Genomic DNA, 16,521 nt, shown 5'->3' on the forward strand with positions numbered 1-16,521 from the left:
TCAACGACTTCAGTATTGACCTAAAACGTCGTTTCAACAGATGATATATTAGTCTGTGTAATATTTATGGGTGTTGAACGATTCATTTGTCTACCTTATCCTCAGCAATATGCTGCACGCCATCTGTGACCATGGAAATCAGTACTAGTGTAGTAATTAGAAGCTTGATCGAATAATATACCTTGCTCATAGGCATAGATAGTATTATTATAAATACTGCCATAAACAACCTGACTACCAGCCTGGTTGTGAACTGTGTTGTCTCTGTTGTCAAACGTGTTTCCGTCACCCATCTCGTCTCAGCAGACACTATAATTATTCGGAGAAAAAGATGATTTGATATGAAGTTGTTCCTGGCAAAATTCAAGGTGGGATGGAGTGAGGAGGTACAGAGAATTCGAAGTTAAGATGTGTCATGCTGTTTGGCCTGACAGTTGCTGCCCTACAACAGCACTTCGCTGTCCAGCTCAACTAGCTCCACCATACTTTGTGGAATCATTTGCCTTGAATCTCAGTGGGGACTGCAGGTATCAATATGCAATAGTTACATGCCAGGATAATATTGGCCAGGCTTGCATGGAAAGGCCTCCAGAGCAGCTATTCCCACCGAATCCGAGGAGGGGCAGGAGGGGAACGCAGCATGAGTGGGTCGGCTGGAGTATCCCCTGGTCTATGCAGGTACTTCTTGCTGTGGCTGGTACTGCGATTCATAATCCAGTGTTAGAATTCTATATCTAGATAGAAATAGAATCATCACTCAGTAGGCTTGACCGTAAATGTACTCTTACTAGCTTTGAACAAAAACAACCTGGCTTCGGGCGATCGGCGGATGATTGCCGCCTAAAATCAAAGTCAAAGCATGGCTCGGTTTCGAGGCAACTACATTTATAGCGCCACTCTTCCAGTCAGCATCCTTCGGTCCATATAGAAGCAAGTGTCGGCATTTTCTATTTAACCCATAATCCTCTCCACCAGATTCACCCTCTTCCAACCATATTCCATCAATCCATCTTCGATCGCTGCCCGCAACCATGGCACTCATTGAAATCACTGTCATCTCAGATCCAGTATGCCCATGGGTATGTCACATTCCGTCCATATTAGCTTAGACTTAATTTAATTGAGACTTCCACCTCGACAGTGCTACATTGGCTACCGCCGCCTAACCAAGGCCATCCGCCTATACCAAAAGACCTACCCCGGGGGAAGCCAAGACCGCATCTGCATTTCCTGGAAACCGTACTTTCTAGACCGCGATGCTCCGATGGAAAGTGTTCCCTACATAGGTCTGTGGCCTTATAACCCTCAAGTTCGAGATCAATCCTAATGAAACCCCCGCAATAGAGAGAATGACCCAAAGACTTGGAGCCGATAAAGTCCCTGCCGCAAAAGCTCGGCTGGAGCGACTAGGTGCCCAAGAAGGGATCTATTTCAAGTTTGGAGGACGGTTTGGGAATACTCTGCGTGCGCATCAACTGCTTTTGTTGAGCGAGTTCGTTAGTCGGCAAGGGAAGATTGATGGTTGTGGTGCTCGCGATACTGCTACGGCTGTTGCTGAAGGCATTTTCCGGGCCCATTTTGAGGATGAGCTGGATATTACTGATGTGGAGACCTTGGTGCGTGTTGCCGTGCACGCTAGTGAGGGGTATTTGGATGAAGCCAAGGTCCGGTCCTGGCTTGAACAGGGACAGGGAGTGGAGGAGATTGATGATATGGCGACAAGGGCTCGTCAGGAAGGAGTTCACGGTGTGCCATGCTTTCAGATTGGCGGGGGAGAGAATGCTGAAGGTGCGGTGTTGACTTTAAGTGGTGCTCTGGATGTCGACGAGTTCTTGCAGGCCCTTATAGCACATAAAACAGGAAAGGGATTGGATTCTGCGGACAAGGTATTGGGAGGTCAGGAAATGACTTCGTGTTGAGACTGTGATGGGGCTTCAGTAAATATGTACTGTTATTGAGAGATATCAAGCTCAGTCAACTATATACGAATTTGGTCCAGATGCATATTGATCCTTGCTCACTGCAAGCTCCCACTTCCCTCTTTCACTTCCCCTGCGGCAGGTAAACGCTCATCTCAAATCCATTCGTGAAAGGCAACGTCATATTGCGGAAGCCATTCTCAGGCGATCTCAAGAAAGACAATAGATCCGCGTAGCCCTGAGCTCCGGAGATCGTGTTATCCGCAAGGACCACTGCACCGTGTCGGAGCCGAGGGAGAACGATTTTAAGAGTAGGAAGTGCTAGAGGAGTCCAGACTATGGATCTCAGTTAGCCATATAGCTGTCCTCGGCCAACAAGGCAACAAACTTACTGTCAAGAAGGAGAAGATCGATTTCCGGCAGCCCTTCCTTCAAAGTTTCAAGCAGATCACCCTCTCTCAGATCGATCTGTTTCTCCACAACATCACCACACTGACGCCAATAACCACGGGCAATATCAGCCTTCGATTTCTCCTTTTCCGTTGCGATGACAGTGCCAGATTTGCCAGTCGCGGCGGTGGTTTTCGCGACAGCCAGAGCAAGGTAGATGGTGCTGACCCCGAAGCTGGTGCCTGCCTCGATGACATTAGTAGCACCCATGGCGTTGATCAGCTGATAGGTGAAATGGCATTTGTCTTCGTCCAGCGCGATGAATTTGTCGAGCATGACTTGGTCGAATTCGGCTTGCTTGGCGGCAGCGTCTTTGTCTTCTAGCTTGCCGAGGAGAGTCGTGGAAATAAACTTGCCGTTCTTGGAAATCAGAGCTTCCTGTTTCAAGGACTTTTTGTGAAGTTCGGAAAGGAGCTGTAGGACATGCTGCGGGGCATCGACGGGATTAGGGGATGACATGGTGTGCTGTTATCCGGTGTTAAGAGGACTGCTACTTTATGGAAGTATCGATTTTTGAGAGTCAATGACAAGAAACCTGAAAGTGCCGTACAAATCACTTCAGCTTGGGATAATGGTTGATGAAATATGCTACTTTGCTCACGCCGGAAGAAGAGGAAGAGTGAAGGATGTGGGGGAAGTGGGTTCTTGGCATTCGGGGGAGCATCAACAGTGGCATGTTTACTTCCGGATAGCGTCGGAACAGCAAAGAGGATACAGGATCAGTCATTGCAGTGATATTTCGAAAGGATCAGATGCCGGCAAAAATGGCTCTTAACACGAACTGCTATTGCAATAATCCGTCGTACAGAACCGGACTAATGAAAGCAAGTCAAGAAGGCTACAGCCGGCAATGGCAATTCCGCCTACCTTCGCTATCATCCTTCCGAGGTATATTAGGCACACATGCCTTATTGAAGTCTCAAATTGGATACCATTCTCTTTCTGCTTCTATAGATGTTTCTTCCGTGGTTGAAGTTGCCAAGTCCAGGAATTCTAAAATATTGCCTCCGCGGAGATCGAGTATAGTTCTTGGCATTTTGGAGAAGGCGATTGAGTCATCCAGCACCACAACAAAAAGACAATTATATACCGGCATAAAAGCGGTAAATTCAATGTGCTGACTCTATTTTCTGGTAGCCATTATGGCTGTCACTCGACCGTCTTGAAAATTAGTGACAATGTATGTGGGCTTTTCCCGATACACTGTACACAGAAACTTGACCATAATCAATGGTATTATTATGAGTCATTATGTCCCTGTCACAAAGCTACAACCCTAATCAAGAGGAGTATTCACTCTCTAACCCACTTTATCACCCGCCTCAGCACTAAAAATCCATCTGTTGGCTGTTCTAGCCTCTTCAGGTAGTCTTGTAGTTCCCACTTCGAAAAATTGCCATTGTAAACCTCATCCTCCTCCAACAACATCTTTTTGGCCAGTTCAGTCTGAACTCCTGGATGCGCCTGGAATTATAACACAGTATTTGCTTGATTAACAAACATTTCATGATTTCCGTCAGGTGATTAAAGCCTACTCCAGGTTGGGCCACCTCTCGTACATGAAACTCCGGTAACCTTTGGGAAGAATCATCAGCAGGGCGAACAACCAAAGGGCAGCCATCAAACAGCGCACGTAGGCCTTGACACCTGATCGGGTAGAGAAAAGCTTCATTCCAGCTTCAGTCAAATTAACATCTTCAAGGCCGGCCTATAGTAATTAATACGTCAGTCTGTAGGCTATGGTGAGCAGGGTGGCTGCGACACCTACAATGGGTCCTGTAGGAACGGCTCGCACTTCTCCACCAAATGCCCTCAATATAGCTTGGTGGCCCCAGCAGATGCCTAAAATCTTAGTCTTTGGTGACTCCCGCGCAGTCCTACGGAGGAAGTCCAGGACACCAAGCACACAGGGCTCCGAGGATGAGGCGTCGGCTTTCCCTCCACTCAAGACGATCAAGTCATAATTCTGAGGATTGGGGAAGCTCCCTTCAAACACGGGATCGTACATATCGACCTGGGCGTTTGGTGCAATAACATTTAAGGCATCCCGATAAGACCCGCGGACATCGTTCCGGAACTCATTGCCAGGGGGTGTGTTGATAAGGACTGCGATGCGTAGTGGTGAGTGGGCAGCCATTGTGTTTAACGTGCTGGAAGATCTTGTTAAACTAAATGGGTGAGGTATGAGCGATTCGTATACGTCTCGTGCTGTCAACGCTACAAGAGAATAACGGATGCTTGTGCCCTTTATAATTTACTAATTGTCGTCAACGCCGGACTTGAAATACAAAGACTTTTCTGTCTATATCGGTAATGTATCGCATCTGCACACCAGTTATAGTAATGCCCCCTTTGCAGATCTGATTGAGTCACCAGAATTTGGGATCGCCACAAAATATCCAGCCGTAACTGACACTGGCAGAGGCAAGTGTAATCCTAATCGGGTGAACGAGAACGATCGGATCTCCGACCGAAAGTGGGACTTGACCCATAAATTACTGAATCGGGTGCGCGAGAACGATGCCGAGCGCAGATGTGACATTGGAGAGGCATGAGACTAGAGTCACAATAGCTGGTCAAATCAACACCTTTGGATTATTATTAACACAGATAAGTCGAGAGCTTCGAATAATCTAGGATTGCTAAATGACAAAGCAAGATAACCAGACATCACATTGGTATAAGTTTATCCATTTCTCCCCAGTACCCTGCCCTTAGGCTTCAATCAAACTATACACTTCCTTGAGACCACCATATCATCATGTTCTTTGCTAGTACACACGCTGAAACTGATGAGGAATTGCTCCTTCAATTTATCAAGGAGAACCCCCTGGGTATGCTCATTACAGGCATTGAATCGTCCGCCCAGGACTTTCTCCAATGTACCCACGTCCCCTTCGTGCTAGACCCCCCCAAGACCGAAGAGAACCCATCATCCAACCCACAACTGCGTGCCCATATTGCGAAGCAGAACCCCCATGCCAAAACCATGCTTGAGCTTACCAACGGAGCGCCACCGAATATCCTTCCGCTCGAACGCGATGTCCTGGTGGTGTTCAACGGACGCCATGATCACTATGTGACTCCCAAATTCTACACCGAGACGAAGCCTGACACCGGCAAGGTGGTCCCAACATGGAACTACTCTGCCGTTCAAATCTACGGAAAGCTCTCCCTGTATTATGATTCCAGGACCCCAGAGGCGGGTGCCTTCCTATGGAAGCAGATGCACGATCTGTCGGAACAGTGCGAGCGACGGATCATGGGATTCACCGGAGGAGACCGGCCGCAGCCATGGAAGGTTGCAGATGCACCTGAGCGATACATCGAGCTGATGCAGAGGAACGTGGTAGGGATCCGGATTGAGATTACCAAGATTGAGGGCAAGTACAAGATGAGTCAGGAGATGAGGCCAGGGGACCGGAACGGCGTGGTTAGGGGGTTTGCAGCCATGGGCGGGGAAACAGGACAAGCTATTTCAGCTTTGGTTCAGGAACGAGGGGAGTTGATTGATAAGAAGAAGGCACTAAAGTCCGCTTCGATAGAATAGAATAAGAATGATATAGCTAGTTTGTACCGGTTCTATCGGAGATAAGCATTTCCTAATCTGGTTTAGCGTTTCAATTGACTCTGTGCATAATCTCGTGCGCTATAACTAATAAGAGTGACTCAACCCCCGCCATTGCCCTCGGCTGTCATCGGACGCGCTGGTTTGACATTAGGAAACGGGTTCTTAGGCAAAAATACAATATATCACTTCCTCATCCTATCACATGTACAAACCGGCACCACCGAGACCTAAAAAGACAAACATCATCCGCTCCCGCAATGGCTGTAAAAGTTGCCGCAGTCGCAGAACCAAGTGTGATGAGCGGAAGCCAAAATGCGGAACCTGCGCGAGACTTGGAAAGATCTGTGAATATGCTAGACCAGCTTTCAAATTTCAAGTTACGACAGTCGACGACCCGAGACCACCACCAGAGCCACTAGCAACAGCAACAGCGTCCAATGTGTCGTCAGAAGAGACAACCCCAACACCGGCCGGAGACCAAACTTCGGTCGTTCGAGCCGCACAAGATGTTCCCTCTATCGGAAGCTATGACATTATCCGGTCATTGCAAACGACGGACCGCGATATCTTCTATACCACCTACTGGGAGGGCTCTTGCTTGCCAGCCTTGCACCCGATATTCAAATTCGCCACCTCATTGGCCGCTGGCCATCCCATTCTCAACGACGCCCTCCTAGCTTTATCTGCCTGCAATATTGGCCGCATTCAGGCCGAGCACAGAACAGAATCGTCTGGGTTGATGTGCTCATTGAGTCCTAGTCTGGTTCACCAGACACGGAGTCATCTATACTACTCGTCCGCGATCCAAAAGCTGGCCATCATGCAATCACAAGACTACCATCAGAACCCTACCACGATCCTGATTGTGCTTGTTCTGTTCGCTCATCTAGAGCAAGCTATGGGGAATTTTCAGGGCTTCTATACTCACGTCCGGGGCATGATGAATCTTCTTGAATGGCATAACGGCGTCAAAGACGCAGCCATCAAGTCGCTGCTTGCTTCATGGATGCAAATCCGGTATGTTGTCTGGTGGGCTCGGGCCTATTTCAGTTCGATAGAAGTTTGTCAGCATCTCCCATCGATACCTTTACCGGCCTCCCTATTAGACGTCCCGCAGACATTGCATGAGCGACGTGTGAAAGTTCTTAGCATCATGTGTGAATCACACCGGTTGAATTTCAACGCCGTGCTGCAGCAGTTTCGGAATTTGCAGTCGAACGATGCTAGTGGTTCCGATGTCGACAAACGCTATGTTTATTGCACTGCTCTATTGCATCGAGAAGCGGCAAAGCTGGATGCGTGGGTGTTGCAACTTCCGCCATCTGAGCAGCCAATATACGAGCTCAACGACACAAACGGTACTACCATCCGTTTTCAGTCCCACGATGCCGCGCTGAACTACGCATACTACGCGGTTGCGCGAGCCATGCAGTGCACCGGGGTCTTACAACTCCTCTACAGTTCTGATACCCCTCACCACGAACGGGAGTGTAATGAAGAAGAGTATTGGGTTCAGACATTAGTCCGTATTGCACAGTGGAGCGATATGCAGACATCCATCACCAAAAATAGCTACACCATCGGGTTCTCAGGCTTACTCCTGGCGGGTATTCTCCGATGCCAGAGTCTATCAGTCGGGTTGGAGATCCAGGACTGGTTACAGGCACTCATAAACCTGCAACCAACAGAAGAAGGGGCATTTCCGATCTATCAGACTTTTCATGTGGTCAAGATCATCAATCAACAGAGGGCAATCGGCCGAGATATCTTTGCCGTCACTCAGCCGGTGGATGATGGAGGCGGAACGCCCAAGCTTACTGGCTACAACAGTCAGTCGATCACAAGCCTTCTCTTCCATGGGAAGTACCAGAATTTGGATTGCCTTTTCCAAGAGTGCATCGCCCTGGATGTTTGAATTCGGATAATGTCGATAATGGGGAGTTGAGCACTTTGTCTAATACGAGACACTCAATCTCCTGTTGGACACAGCACCATTGAGATATTCATTATTCTTGGCAGACAGTCAGGCGGCTAAGCGGGGCAGTGCCGGGGATTGCCTGCTTCAGCTCTCTCGGAACAAAATTGAGCCCATCGGATATATCCTTGTATATGCCAGATGCGAATCACGAGATCACCCGCACACTGGCCTTCAATGTCCCTCCAGACGGATTCTCCGCAGAACTCTCAGCGACAGCTGGTTTGAGCCGGTATGGGCCAAGATAAACCGTCAGGAGGCAGTATCTTACATCCATCCCGACGCATTTACTCCACCAATCAGAGACCGGTCACGGTCACTGGTTGTGAAAACCTTATACTTTACGTGCACAGTGGTGGATAGGTTACACAACGGAATTTTCCGTGGGTATAAGCGTATCAGCGCCTGAAAGTTGTCGTCAGTCATTGTGGCGGTTCTCCGCCGGCGTTATCCGGGACACTCTTGTTTCTGGGTATAGAGAGTTGGGTGTCCGATCCGTAAGGGGCTACCCGAGAAGAAATGCAAGTGCAGCTAGTTCGGTTATCTGGAGGCACGGACGGCACGGCGAGCGGGAATGTATGACTGTAGTGACTTGCTGCTGCTGTTGGGAGTCGCGTGGCTCAGATACTCACTGACTCGGCCGATTTACGAGCTGCGTCGCAAAGGCTTTGTATGTGAAGTGGTAAATGGACTATATGCAGCAATGTGATGGATTCTTGAGCTTTCGACTCATCTAAACTATATAATATTAAATACTTCCTGATGATATACTACGAACTGATCTTTGAATTCCAACTTTTGACTTTATCCTCACGTTTTAGCACAAGGCACCACATACAATTGCGAATGAGCCGCATTAAGCCGATAGATGGGTGCTACCTCATCGAGCATCACTATCGTGAAACTTGTCCAACCTCAGCAATTTCTTCGCATTTTCCCGACCAATCGCATAATAATTGTCGACACCTCCCACAGCCTCAACAATAGCGTCCTTGTCATGATCCCACCAGTTACAGCCACTCTCCGTCGTTTCATACGGGTAGTCGACGCTAAACAGCACCCGGTCAACACCAATCTCATTGACCACATACTTCAAAGTCGGAGTAGAGAAGTGACCACTAGTCGTAAGCCATATATTATGCTTAAAGTAGTGGTAGAGGCTCTTCTGAGCCATGACCCGGCCCTCCTCATCCGCTATCGGTTTCTTCACATCCCGGAACCAATGGTCAATCCGCCAGAAATCGAAGGGAATGTGCTCTCCTAGATGACCAATGATGATTTTAAGATTTGGAAAGCGATCAAAAACTCCATTGGAGATGATTCCCAACGTATGGAGACTGACATCATTGGCAAATGATAGAGGCGGGCCGATAAGCGCAGGTCGCTGGGCATAGAGTCTCTCGAGGATGGACCCGGTCGGAGCAGCAGGGTGGATGTACAGCGGGACGTCCAGCTCTGTTAGAGCTTTCCAGAACACATCATATTTCGGCTGATCATAAAACAGGTACGTCTCACCATCGGGACCTGCATGCTGAAAACTGCAAAGCAGCGCGCCGTGAAATCCTAGTTCCTGGACGCACCGACGCAATTCGTTCGCGGCCTGAGCCGGATCATGCATTGAGAGGCAAGCGAAAGCCCCCAGACGGTCCCGATGGTTTTTGATCTGTTCCGCTGCCCAATTGTTGGTCTCAGTGGCCACTCGCTCAGCTTCGGTCTTGTCAAAGATCCCTTGGATGCCGGGAACGGTGAGAGAGATGATGGTGTATCCCACGCCGTGTGCGTCGGCTAGTTTCAGTCGTTCTTGGTTGATGTCGTTGATTTGACGCATGTAGCGGGGACGGTCATTGGGAGCGATGTAGAGACCAGCCTCATGGTTGGACTTTTCTTTCATATTTGGCCTCTCGTAGGCTTCTTCGAGGACGACTTTGCCTAACATTTTGAGGGCTGTGGTGATGATTGTTGAGAATAAATGGTTACTCTTATCCCTGCCCGGTAATAGCTGGACCGGAACTGCTGTTCACTCTCGAGTATCGCCAGGTTTGATGAGTACACTGTATACGGTTTGCGGTCCAATCTCAATAGGCAGGGATGGGAGAAGCAGTGGTTAGTTATGCATTGAATCGATGAAATCATCTTTGTGGGTCTGTCCCTAACTCTATATGACATCATGTTACTCAGCCAAATGTGAGGATAAATCAGGTCTACATCTACAGAATATAAATAAGGCAGGTTCTCAGAGAAGTGGTTCCCCTAGAAGCAAGTATACTAATATAGATGTACTGCTAGTTTGTGATAATTGGCTCTATCAAGCTTATAAACGTCTAACTACGGTCTTCCATTTCTCCCTTATTTTGATATTGAGATGCTTACTAATATTATAATAGTAAAGACAACACTTCAATTATTCGCCAGTAACCATCTGTTCCAGTATTTTGTAGGACTTCGTCGGGCAATATATGGGATGATTCACTTGAGGAGGCCAGAGCAAGAGAGAGCTGAAGGCCGACTCGATCTATCGGTGTAGGTCGTACTTTGCGGGAGAGCGTTATCAGTGGGCATCAAGTGATTGGATGGAATATAATAGTTCTAGCTTTCGGTAGGTGATAATTGATAAGGAATAGTTACTTTGGCAACGTGTCCGAAGGAATTGATTGCGTTGAGATAAGAAAGCGCCCATCTTCCCATACGCTCACTATTGTAGACAGTGACGCACATCGCTCAGTGTGGCTAAAGTTCTAGATACTGCAAATTGTGCATTAAAGTCAGTGTCGTTGGGCATTCATACTGTCAGTTGACGCGTGTGCATGTATCATGCAAGTACCCCGCATCTAGTCATACATAAGACGCTGAATGCCAATCTCGTCGTAAACACAAACCCTCATGGGAAATTAACACCACCCCATTCCTCTTCAAACGACCTTGCTACGCTCGAAACATTCGCTATAATGACAAGAGCAAAGACATCCAAGCTCAAAATCCTTATGATTCATGGTACCACAATAACCGCAAACCCAGATATCATGACCACTACTAATCATGAATCCATGTTGATAGGCTATACTGAAACTGGAGAGTTCTTTCGCTCAGAAGTACTTGACCTGGAGAAGGCCCTTATGGAAGCCTTTCCAGTAGCGCCTGCCCCTGGTTATCATCCCGATTATCCGGATGGCGTAGAGCTCGTATACCCAGATGGCACCTGGAGACTCAAGCCAACCGATTGGGCCCGCTATATACCGGGGACCGATCCAGGTTTTGGATGGTTCTACAAGGTTGACGACGACGATGAATTTCCAGGCTTGCTCGATGGATTGCAAAAGCTTGGTGATATTATGCGCTCGCAGGGGCCCTTTGCCGGGGTCATTGGATTTTCTCAAGGGGGATTCTTGACCGGACTTATCACAAGCATGCTTGAGCCGGGCAGGAAGAGTGTCTTCGAGAAAGTCGAAGTCGAAAGTGGAGGTATTCCATTCCCGAAGTCATTCGATGGAGTCGACCCTATCAAATTTTCGATCAGCTGCTGTGGTTTCGCTGCATTGAACCTTCGATACAAAGCCTTTTATCTGCCAAAGATTTCTGGGCCCATGCTCCATGTAAATGGGCAATTTGATGATATTGTGTACGACAAAAGAAGTCGCACTCTGATTGATGCGACCACAGGTACTGAGGAACAGAAAGTGCTCATTCACCCGGGTGGTCATTCTGTCCCGACTAGCAGATTGTACACGGATGCGATGGTCATGTTCATCAAAAAAAAACTCTCGAATTGATTGACTGCGCGGGCTTGTAGACTGTTATATACTATTTGGGAGCTGCAGCACCTGCATAGCCAGCATTCAACAAGAGATCGATTGCATTGAGAATGTTAGCTGGATGGATCCTAAATACTACACAGGAAAGAATGGAACTAGATATAGGAAGCTAGTTTCATCTGGTCTTTGTGGACGGATGTTTCAAGGAGCCAATGTACCAGGGTAGTGGTTGAGTAGTCCGCTACTTGGCCATGTGCCTTCCAACTTGTGGCACAATGCTTCAACATTCATATAGGTTTACCTGTCACTTGGTTTGGCACTGTAGACCCGTAAATCAAACTTCCGAATATTTGTCCGAAGTGGAGATTACTCTACAGCCCCACCCCATGCTTGATCAAGCAGAAGCTACTACAGACATTCACACAATAATTTACGTTGCTCATGGGTTCGTGCGCAAGCTAGAGAGCGTATATAAGCTCTGCATATGTCCCAGCCGGCAGCTGCACTGTCAGCTTCACAATCTTCTTACCTCAGCTCCCCCTATAACAGTCAAGCTAATATGGACATTTTACGAAGGCATCAGGTTTTTCAATGGTAAGCAACAGTCATATTTTCAAGCTATCTTCAACAAAGTGTCCGGAAGTTCTGCAGTAAAAACAGTGGACTTTTTCTTTGAAGTCATATGACCAGAGTTGGAACCTCCAACCACTTCAGCAGGCACTGGATATGATAAACTTGCCCTCCTCATCATCGGTATCTGTGTCCGTCTGTTCGCCCGGTAGACATACGGCCTTGATTGCTTTGTCTAGCACTCCTTCTCCGATGTATTTGAGCGCTTTCCTGACGAGCCAGCCATCGTCGATGGCGTCGGTCACATCTTGGCATACGGTTTCGTGATTCCGTGCGGTTTCTTCACGTCCTTTATGTTCGTCGACTTGTTTATCTTCTTGGGGTTCACGTTCGTCCTGGTCTGCTTCGTCGTTATGTTCGCTCTCCTCATATTGCCTTGTGACCTCCCTTAGGAAGGCTTCGAAAGAACCTCCGGAGCCTGCATCGGAGGCATCCGAGAATAGCCTTTCCGACACGATCTCGGGCTGCGGCAACAGATCGAACGCACCCGAAGACAAGGTCTCAGGCAAGAAGACATCATCAATACAACGAGCCGCCGCTATCGGCAAGCTCGGATCGTTGGCAATGTCATCAAAGACTTCGTCTGAGAATTCATTGTCAATCGATGACAGATGACCATCGACCAAGTCCCCATCATGCTCGATGTTTAGGGTCTCCCTGCCCTCTTCAAAGAGCGAGAGGCTCAGTTGAGCAGGACCCTCTCCCACAAAGACATAGAACTGGGCCAGCTGGCCCACCACGAGTGCACCGTAAACTGCCCTCCGGCTTCCGCGGGTATTTTGCGTGGTGTATGCATTGCTCATCCGATCTTTAAGGGTAACTTGCAACGTCGGCCAATCGACGGCAGTTGGGCCCGCAACATCTTTCCAAACGAGCATGATAAAGTTGGTCTCTTCGACCGGATGCGTTCGGTGGCTGACAATGACATGGCTAAGGTTGTAATCCCGAAGCCCAACACGGTCCGTTTGCTGGTCGATAGCCTTAATGTCTACCTCACTCAAGCAAGCCTGCATCCGACTGAGCCACGCATTCAGAGAATGGATACGGCTCGGTCTGGGGGTACGGCTAGGTCGAGAGTATGGAACCGAACGTCTCTGGTGTCGTGAATACTTCTTGATGTGTCCCTGTGAGTTGGGTATGGCGGAGCTCACAAGGTCGGAACTTAAGCTGGTATTGCCGGTGGTAGATTGTCTGGAAGACCGGCGGAGTTGTTCAGGATCCTTCTTGTCGTCCTTGGCAGATATTCCTTCGGACCTCCGGGGACATTCCTCATTCTCGGGGCTGTCGTCAGGTGTCAAGGGCTCCATTGGCCGCACGAGAGAGTTGGGCCTGCTCCATACTTGTCTGTAGAAGGTGGGACGAGGCATGGCGGTGATCTCTTCGGGGCTTAGGAAGGCCTCCGAATCAGCCGACATATAGGGCGGACATGAATACCCTTCAGCCCAGCGTTCACCAATCGGACTTTCATCGCTGACACCAGACACTTGGTTCAGCAGGTGCTTATTGGTCTCGGTCCACGTCTCCTTCTCTGACTCTCGTGCATTTTCGTTGGAGATCTTCCCATGTTTAGTGCCGGCGCGCATTGCATGTTTTCTTGTATCAGGCTCAGAGGGCTTGGGCCTGCCCTGTCTATTGGGGCGTGAGGCAGGCATGTTGATTGACAGAGAGGCTTTTCTGCAATGCACTCTTGCTATGGTAATGTCTTGATATGATAGCAAAGTGTCTTACTGCCGGTGCTGGAGGAGATAGGAAACATCTTAGTCCCTGGAGAGGAAATCGGGGTATAAAAAGGGGGCCCTTCGCTAGCGGCATGACAGTGACGAGTCTGTCCAGCCCTGCCCTTTGGTTCCAGGCGTAGCTCGATGAATGATAGCAATATCTCCGTGCATGATGGTAGACAGTGCCGTTGTCTTCTGTGGCGAATTCCAGTCATGATAGTGGAATAACAACGGTTAACTCCCTCCTTGAGATTCAGCGGAGGATGCGCCGTCTTTTGATTGAATTGCTGTGCAACCTTGTTATATTTTTATCCAATAGCAAAAATCCCTCGTTATGCTAAGCAGGTGTGAATTTTTGGCTTAGTGAAGGACGGGATGTTGTTTCAGGGCAACTAGTGAGAAGGCGTGAATACAGTCAAACAAATTCACACTTGTCAGTGAAGTATTGATTCCTCAGGCATAAACATACTACAACTACTGCTTTGAATTCAAAATTCATGAAAATTGGCTTCAAGTCTAGCTGAAATTGCTACTTTGCTGTGTTATTCTATGTAGTGAATTCTTTATCCATGAAATCCATCTATCCTACAGCAGTGAAGCAGATATACTACGTATCATGTAGCTTAGCTTGTTCTGCAGGCTTGAATCATTAACTTTTTCCGTTCCGCTACAATCTCGACGCGTCATGTGACCTGCTGGCAGGGAGACGTGCCCGGTCCACATCCCCATTGTTTCCCCACAATTTATTAGGAGACTGCCAGACTGCGCGTCCAAAAAATATGGGGTTTATCGATTTCATCAAGGACATTTTGCGTCCGGGCAATGGGGTGGATTACCCAAAGCCAGGTGACATGGTGACAGTGCATTACCACGGCTATCTTTACGACCCGGCACGGTCAAGGAATCGAGGGCGTCGGTATGTTCCTATTCATCCGGAAGACACGGCTTGCCGTTTGTTCCAGCCTTCTTTGCATGGCCTGGGCTGTCCTAAGTACTTATGATTGTTTATTCTGCTGCAGATTCGATAGCAGTATTAAACGGGGATTTCCTTTTACTTTCAAGGTCGGTGTCGGCCAGGTTATCAAAGGTGTGTCATTCAGACGATGCCCAGTAATCCGTGCAGGTTAGGCTGATGATTTCCAGGATGGGATGTCGGTATCCTGGGGATGAGTCTGGGTGAGAGAGCATATCTTACCTTTGGCCCGTATGTCTGATTCACAATGGCTCTTCTTTCAACATGTCCACTACTAACCAGTCCATATGTACTACAGTCACTATGGATACGGCGAGAAGTAAGTTCTATTCTATGGACAAATACCGGAATTCGCGCTGATGTGTTTCGCAGGGGAGCCCCTCCATTTATTCCTGGCAATTCAACCCTCGTCTTGTAAGTGCTTACCCCAAACCAAGGCTTCTTTCGACTCACAGATATGCAGTGATGTCCAGCTACTGGCCATTAATGGCCGAGGAATTGAGTCGGATGAATCCGAATAAATGTACAATAGTATCTTTGTTGCTCATTAATGTTCACATTATACACCATTCCCCTGCCTCGTATCATCATATTGCAGTTTCAGATATAGAGTGCCCCATATCACTTTTGCTCGATATATCTTATCCCTCATCGCCCTCTTGCATCAATCTTTGCTCTCCTCAAATAGATGCCGCTGCAGCACGAATAACCTCAGCCACCCGCGAAGGCTGACTTATCTGTGGCATGTGGCCAGCACTGCACCGCTCAATCTGGCTTCCGGCCAGGTTCGCTAGTTGCTCCTGCAGGCCCGCTGGAAGAGCATTATCTCCCTCGCAGACGAGGTAAACACTGGGGACATCCTTCCACCCAGCGTAGGGTACCGTGCCGTTCCAACCATCAGCCGGCTGGGGCTTAAGCTCAGCCAGCCACTCTGCCTTTTCTGGCTCGGGGACATCGTCCAAAAGAAGCACCTCGGGCTTGGCACAGTACATCGCACCTCCCTGTCAAAACGCCCGTCAGCCATGATATCTTTTGATCAAGGAAAGATGCGGAAACAACCATGAGATGATGGGAGCAAAAATCACAATAAACTGGATAACCAACCTCGACAACAGCAAACGGCATATCCTCGTGCTCGTGGCCTTCGGGGAAAACCGCTGCAGTCAAGAAGACAATCTTGACGACTCCACCCTGTCCGACAGCCGACTTGCTCAGGCCCTCCATGGCAGCGCTACCGAGAAATCCACCGGCTGAGTGCAATACAAGAATAACCTCTTCTCCGCGCTGTACAATGCTCGTCAGATGGTCGCGTACGGCGGCTATGTCATCGGCCATGGCCGGGTTCCCGGGCGAGATGGTGCCTGTGCTGGGTAGTGTGCAGACATCGGTCTTGAAACCGGCAGCCTGCAGGAGATCGCATACGGGGGTGAAAACTTTTGGGCCCTCCCAGAAACCGGGGACGAAGAGGATTGTGGGTGACATCGTGGCTGGGTGATAATGGTACGGTGGGTGAGCTCACGGTAGTCAAAACTATGG

General features: G+C 48.7%; 11 protein-coding genes across 11 annotated transcripts, besides 1 other annotated feature; 6 read left to right on the forward strand and 5 right to left on the reverse strand.

Moving 5' to 3' along the window:
• Positions 1–41: part of a mobile genetic element (Title: probable transposon 160bp LTR (Tndm1-LTR) -Aspergillus niger) that runs on past the window's edge.
• Positions 42–1,031: 990 nt separating this feature from the next.
• An18g00810 (uncharacterized protein) lies at positions 1,032–1,919 on the forward strand (the record flags this gene model as incomplete). Its single annotated transcript, XM_001398509.3, has 3 exons — positions 1,032–1,079; positions 1,142–1,286; positions 1,345–1,919. 3 exons carry the CDS (start codon positions 1,032–1,034, stop codon positions 1,917–1,919), a joined length of 768 nt encoding a protein of 255 aa, XP_001398546.1.
• A 124-nt stretch (positions 1,920–2,043) lies between these two features.
• On the reverse strand, positions 2,044–2,828 carry An18g00820 (uncharacterized protein; the record flags this gene model as incomplete). Its single annotated transcript, XM_001398510.3, has 2 exons — positions 2,044–2,255; positions 2,312–2,828. 2 exons carry the CDS (start codon positions 2,826–2,828, stop codon positions 2,044–2,046), a joined length of 729 nt encoding a protein of 242 aa, XP_001398547.1.
• A 64-nt stretch (positions 2,829–2,892) lies between these two features.
• An18g00830 (uncharacterized protein) lies at positions 2,893–3,490 on the forward strand (the record flags this gene model as incomplete). The annotated part of the gene is made up of 2 exons (XM_059745566.1): positions 2,893–3,006; positions 3,062–3,490. The coding sequence occupies 2 exons, from the start codon at positions 2,893–2,895 to the stop codon at positions 3,488–3,490; spliced, it is 543 nt and encodes a 180-aa protein (XP_059602883.1).
• A 172-nt stretch (positions 3,491–3,662) lies between these two features.
• On the reverse strand, positions 3,663–4,506 carry An18g00840 (uncharacterized protein; the record flags this gene model as incomplete). Its single annotated transcript, XM_001398512.3, has 3 exons — positions 3,663–3,833; positions 4,003–4,077; positions 4,138–4,506. 3 exons carry the CDS (start codon positions 4,504–4,506, stop codon positions 3,663–3,665), a joined length of 615 nt encoding a protein of 204 aa, XP_001398549.3.
• A 624-nt stretch (positions 4,507–5,130) lies between these two features.
• Positions 5,131–5,919, forward strand: An18g00850 (uncharacterized protein; the record flags this gene model as incomplete). The annotated part of the gene is made up of 1 exon (XM_001398513.1): positions 5,131–5,919. The coding sequence occupies one exon, from the start codon at positions 5,131–5,133 to the stop codon at positions 5,917–5,919; it is 789 nt and encodes a 262-aa protein (XP_001398550.1).
• Positions 5,920–6,142: 223 nt separating this feature from the next.
• An18g00860 (uncharacterized protein) lies at positions 6,143–7,855 on the forward strand (the record flags this gene model as incomplete). Its single annotated transcript, XM_059745567.1, has 1 exon — positions 6,143–7,855. The coding sequence occupies one exon, from the start codon at positions 6,143–6,145 to the stop codon at positions 7,853–7,855; it is 1,713 nt and encodes a 570-aa protein (XP_059602884.1).
• Positions 7,856–8,795: 940 nt separating this feature from the next.
• An18g00870 (uncharacterized protein) lies at positions 8,796–9,851 on the reverse strand (the record flags this gene model as incomplete). The annotated part of the gene is made up of 1 exon (XM_001398515.1): positions 8,796–9,851. The coding sequence occupies one exon, from the start codon at positions 9,849–9,851 to the stop codon at positions 8,796–8,798; it is 1,056 nt and encodes a 351-aa protein (XP_001398552.1).
• Positions 9,852–10,860: 1,009 nt separating this feature from the next.
• An18g00880 (uncharacterized protein) lies at positions 10,861–11,682 on the forward strand (the record flags this gene model as incomplete). The annotated part of the gene is made up of 2 exons (XM_059745568.1): positions 10,861–11,343; positions 11,392–11,682. The coding sequence occupies 2 exons, from the start codon at positions 10,861–10,863 to the stop codon at positions 11,680–11,682; spliced, it is 774 nt and encodes a 257-aa protein (XP_059602885.1).
• Positions 11,683–12,374: 692 nt separating this feature from the next.
• On the reverse strand, positions 12,375–13,946 carry An18g00890 (hypothetical protein; the record flags this gene model as incomplete). Its single annotated transcript, XM_059745569.1, has 1 exon — positions 12,375–13,946. The coding sequence occupies one exon, from the start codon at positions 13,944–13,946 to the stop codon at positions 12,375–12,377; it is 1,572 nt and encodes a 523-aa protein (XP_059602886.1).
• An 845-nt stretch (positions 13,947–14,791) lies between these two features.
• Positions 14,792–15,403, forward strand: An18g00900 (uncharacterized protein; the record flags this gene model as incomplete). Its single annotated transcript, XM_059745570.1, has 5 exons — positions 14,792–14,907; positions 15,032–15,099; positions 15,156–15,216; positions 15,284–15,304; positions 15,358–15,403. The coding sequence occupies 5 exons, from the start codon at positions 14,792–14,794 to the stop codon at positions 15,401–15,403; spliced, it is 312 nt and encodes a 103-aa protein (XP_059602887.1).
• A 262-nt stretch (positions 15,404–15,665) lies between these two features.
• On the reverse strand, positions 15,666–16,467 carry An18g00910 (uncharacterized protein; the record flags this gene model as incomplete). Its single annotated transcript, XM_001398519.3, has 2 exons — positions 15,666–15,986; positions 16,090–16,467. 2 exons carry the CDS (start codon positions 16,465–16,467, stop codon positions 15,666–15,668), a joined length of 699 nt encoding a protein of 232 aa, XP_001398556.1.
• Positions 16,468–16,521: the final 54 nt, after the last annotated feature.

The sequence above is a fragment of the Aspergillus niger genome (assembly GCF_000002855.4).
Source record: "Aspergillus niger supercontig An18".
In the NCBI taxonomy this organism is placed as follows: Eukaryota; Fungi; Ascomycota; class Eurotiomycetes; order Eurotiales; family Aspergillaceae; genus Aspergillus; species Aspergillus niger.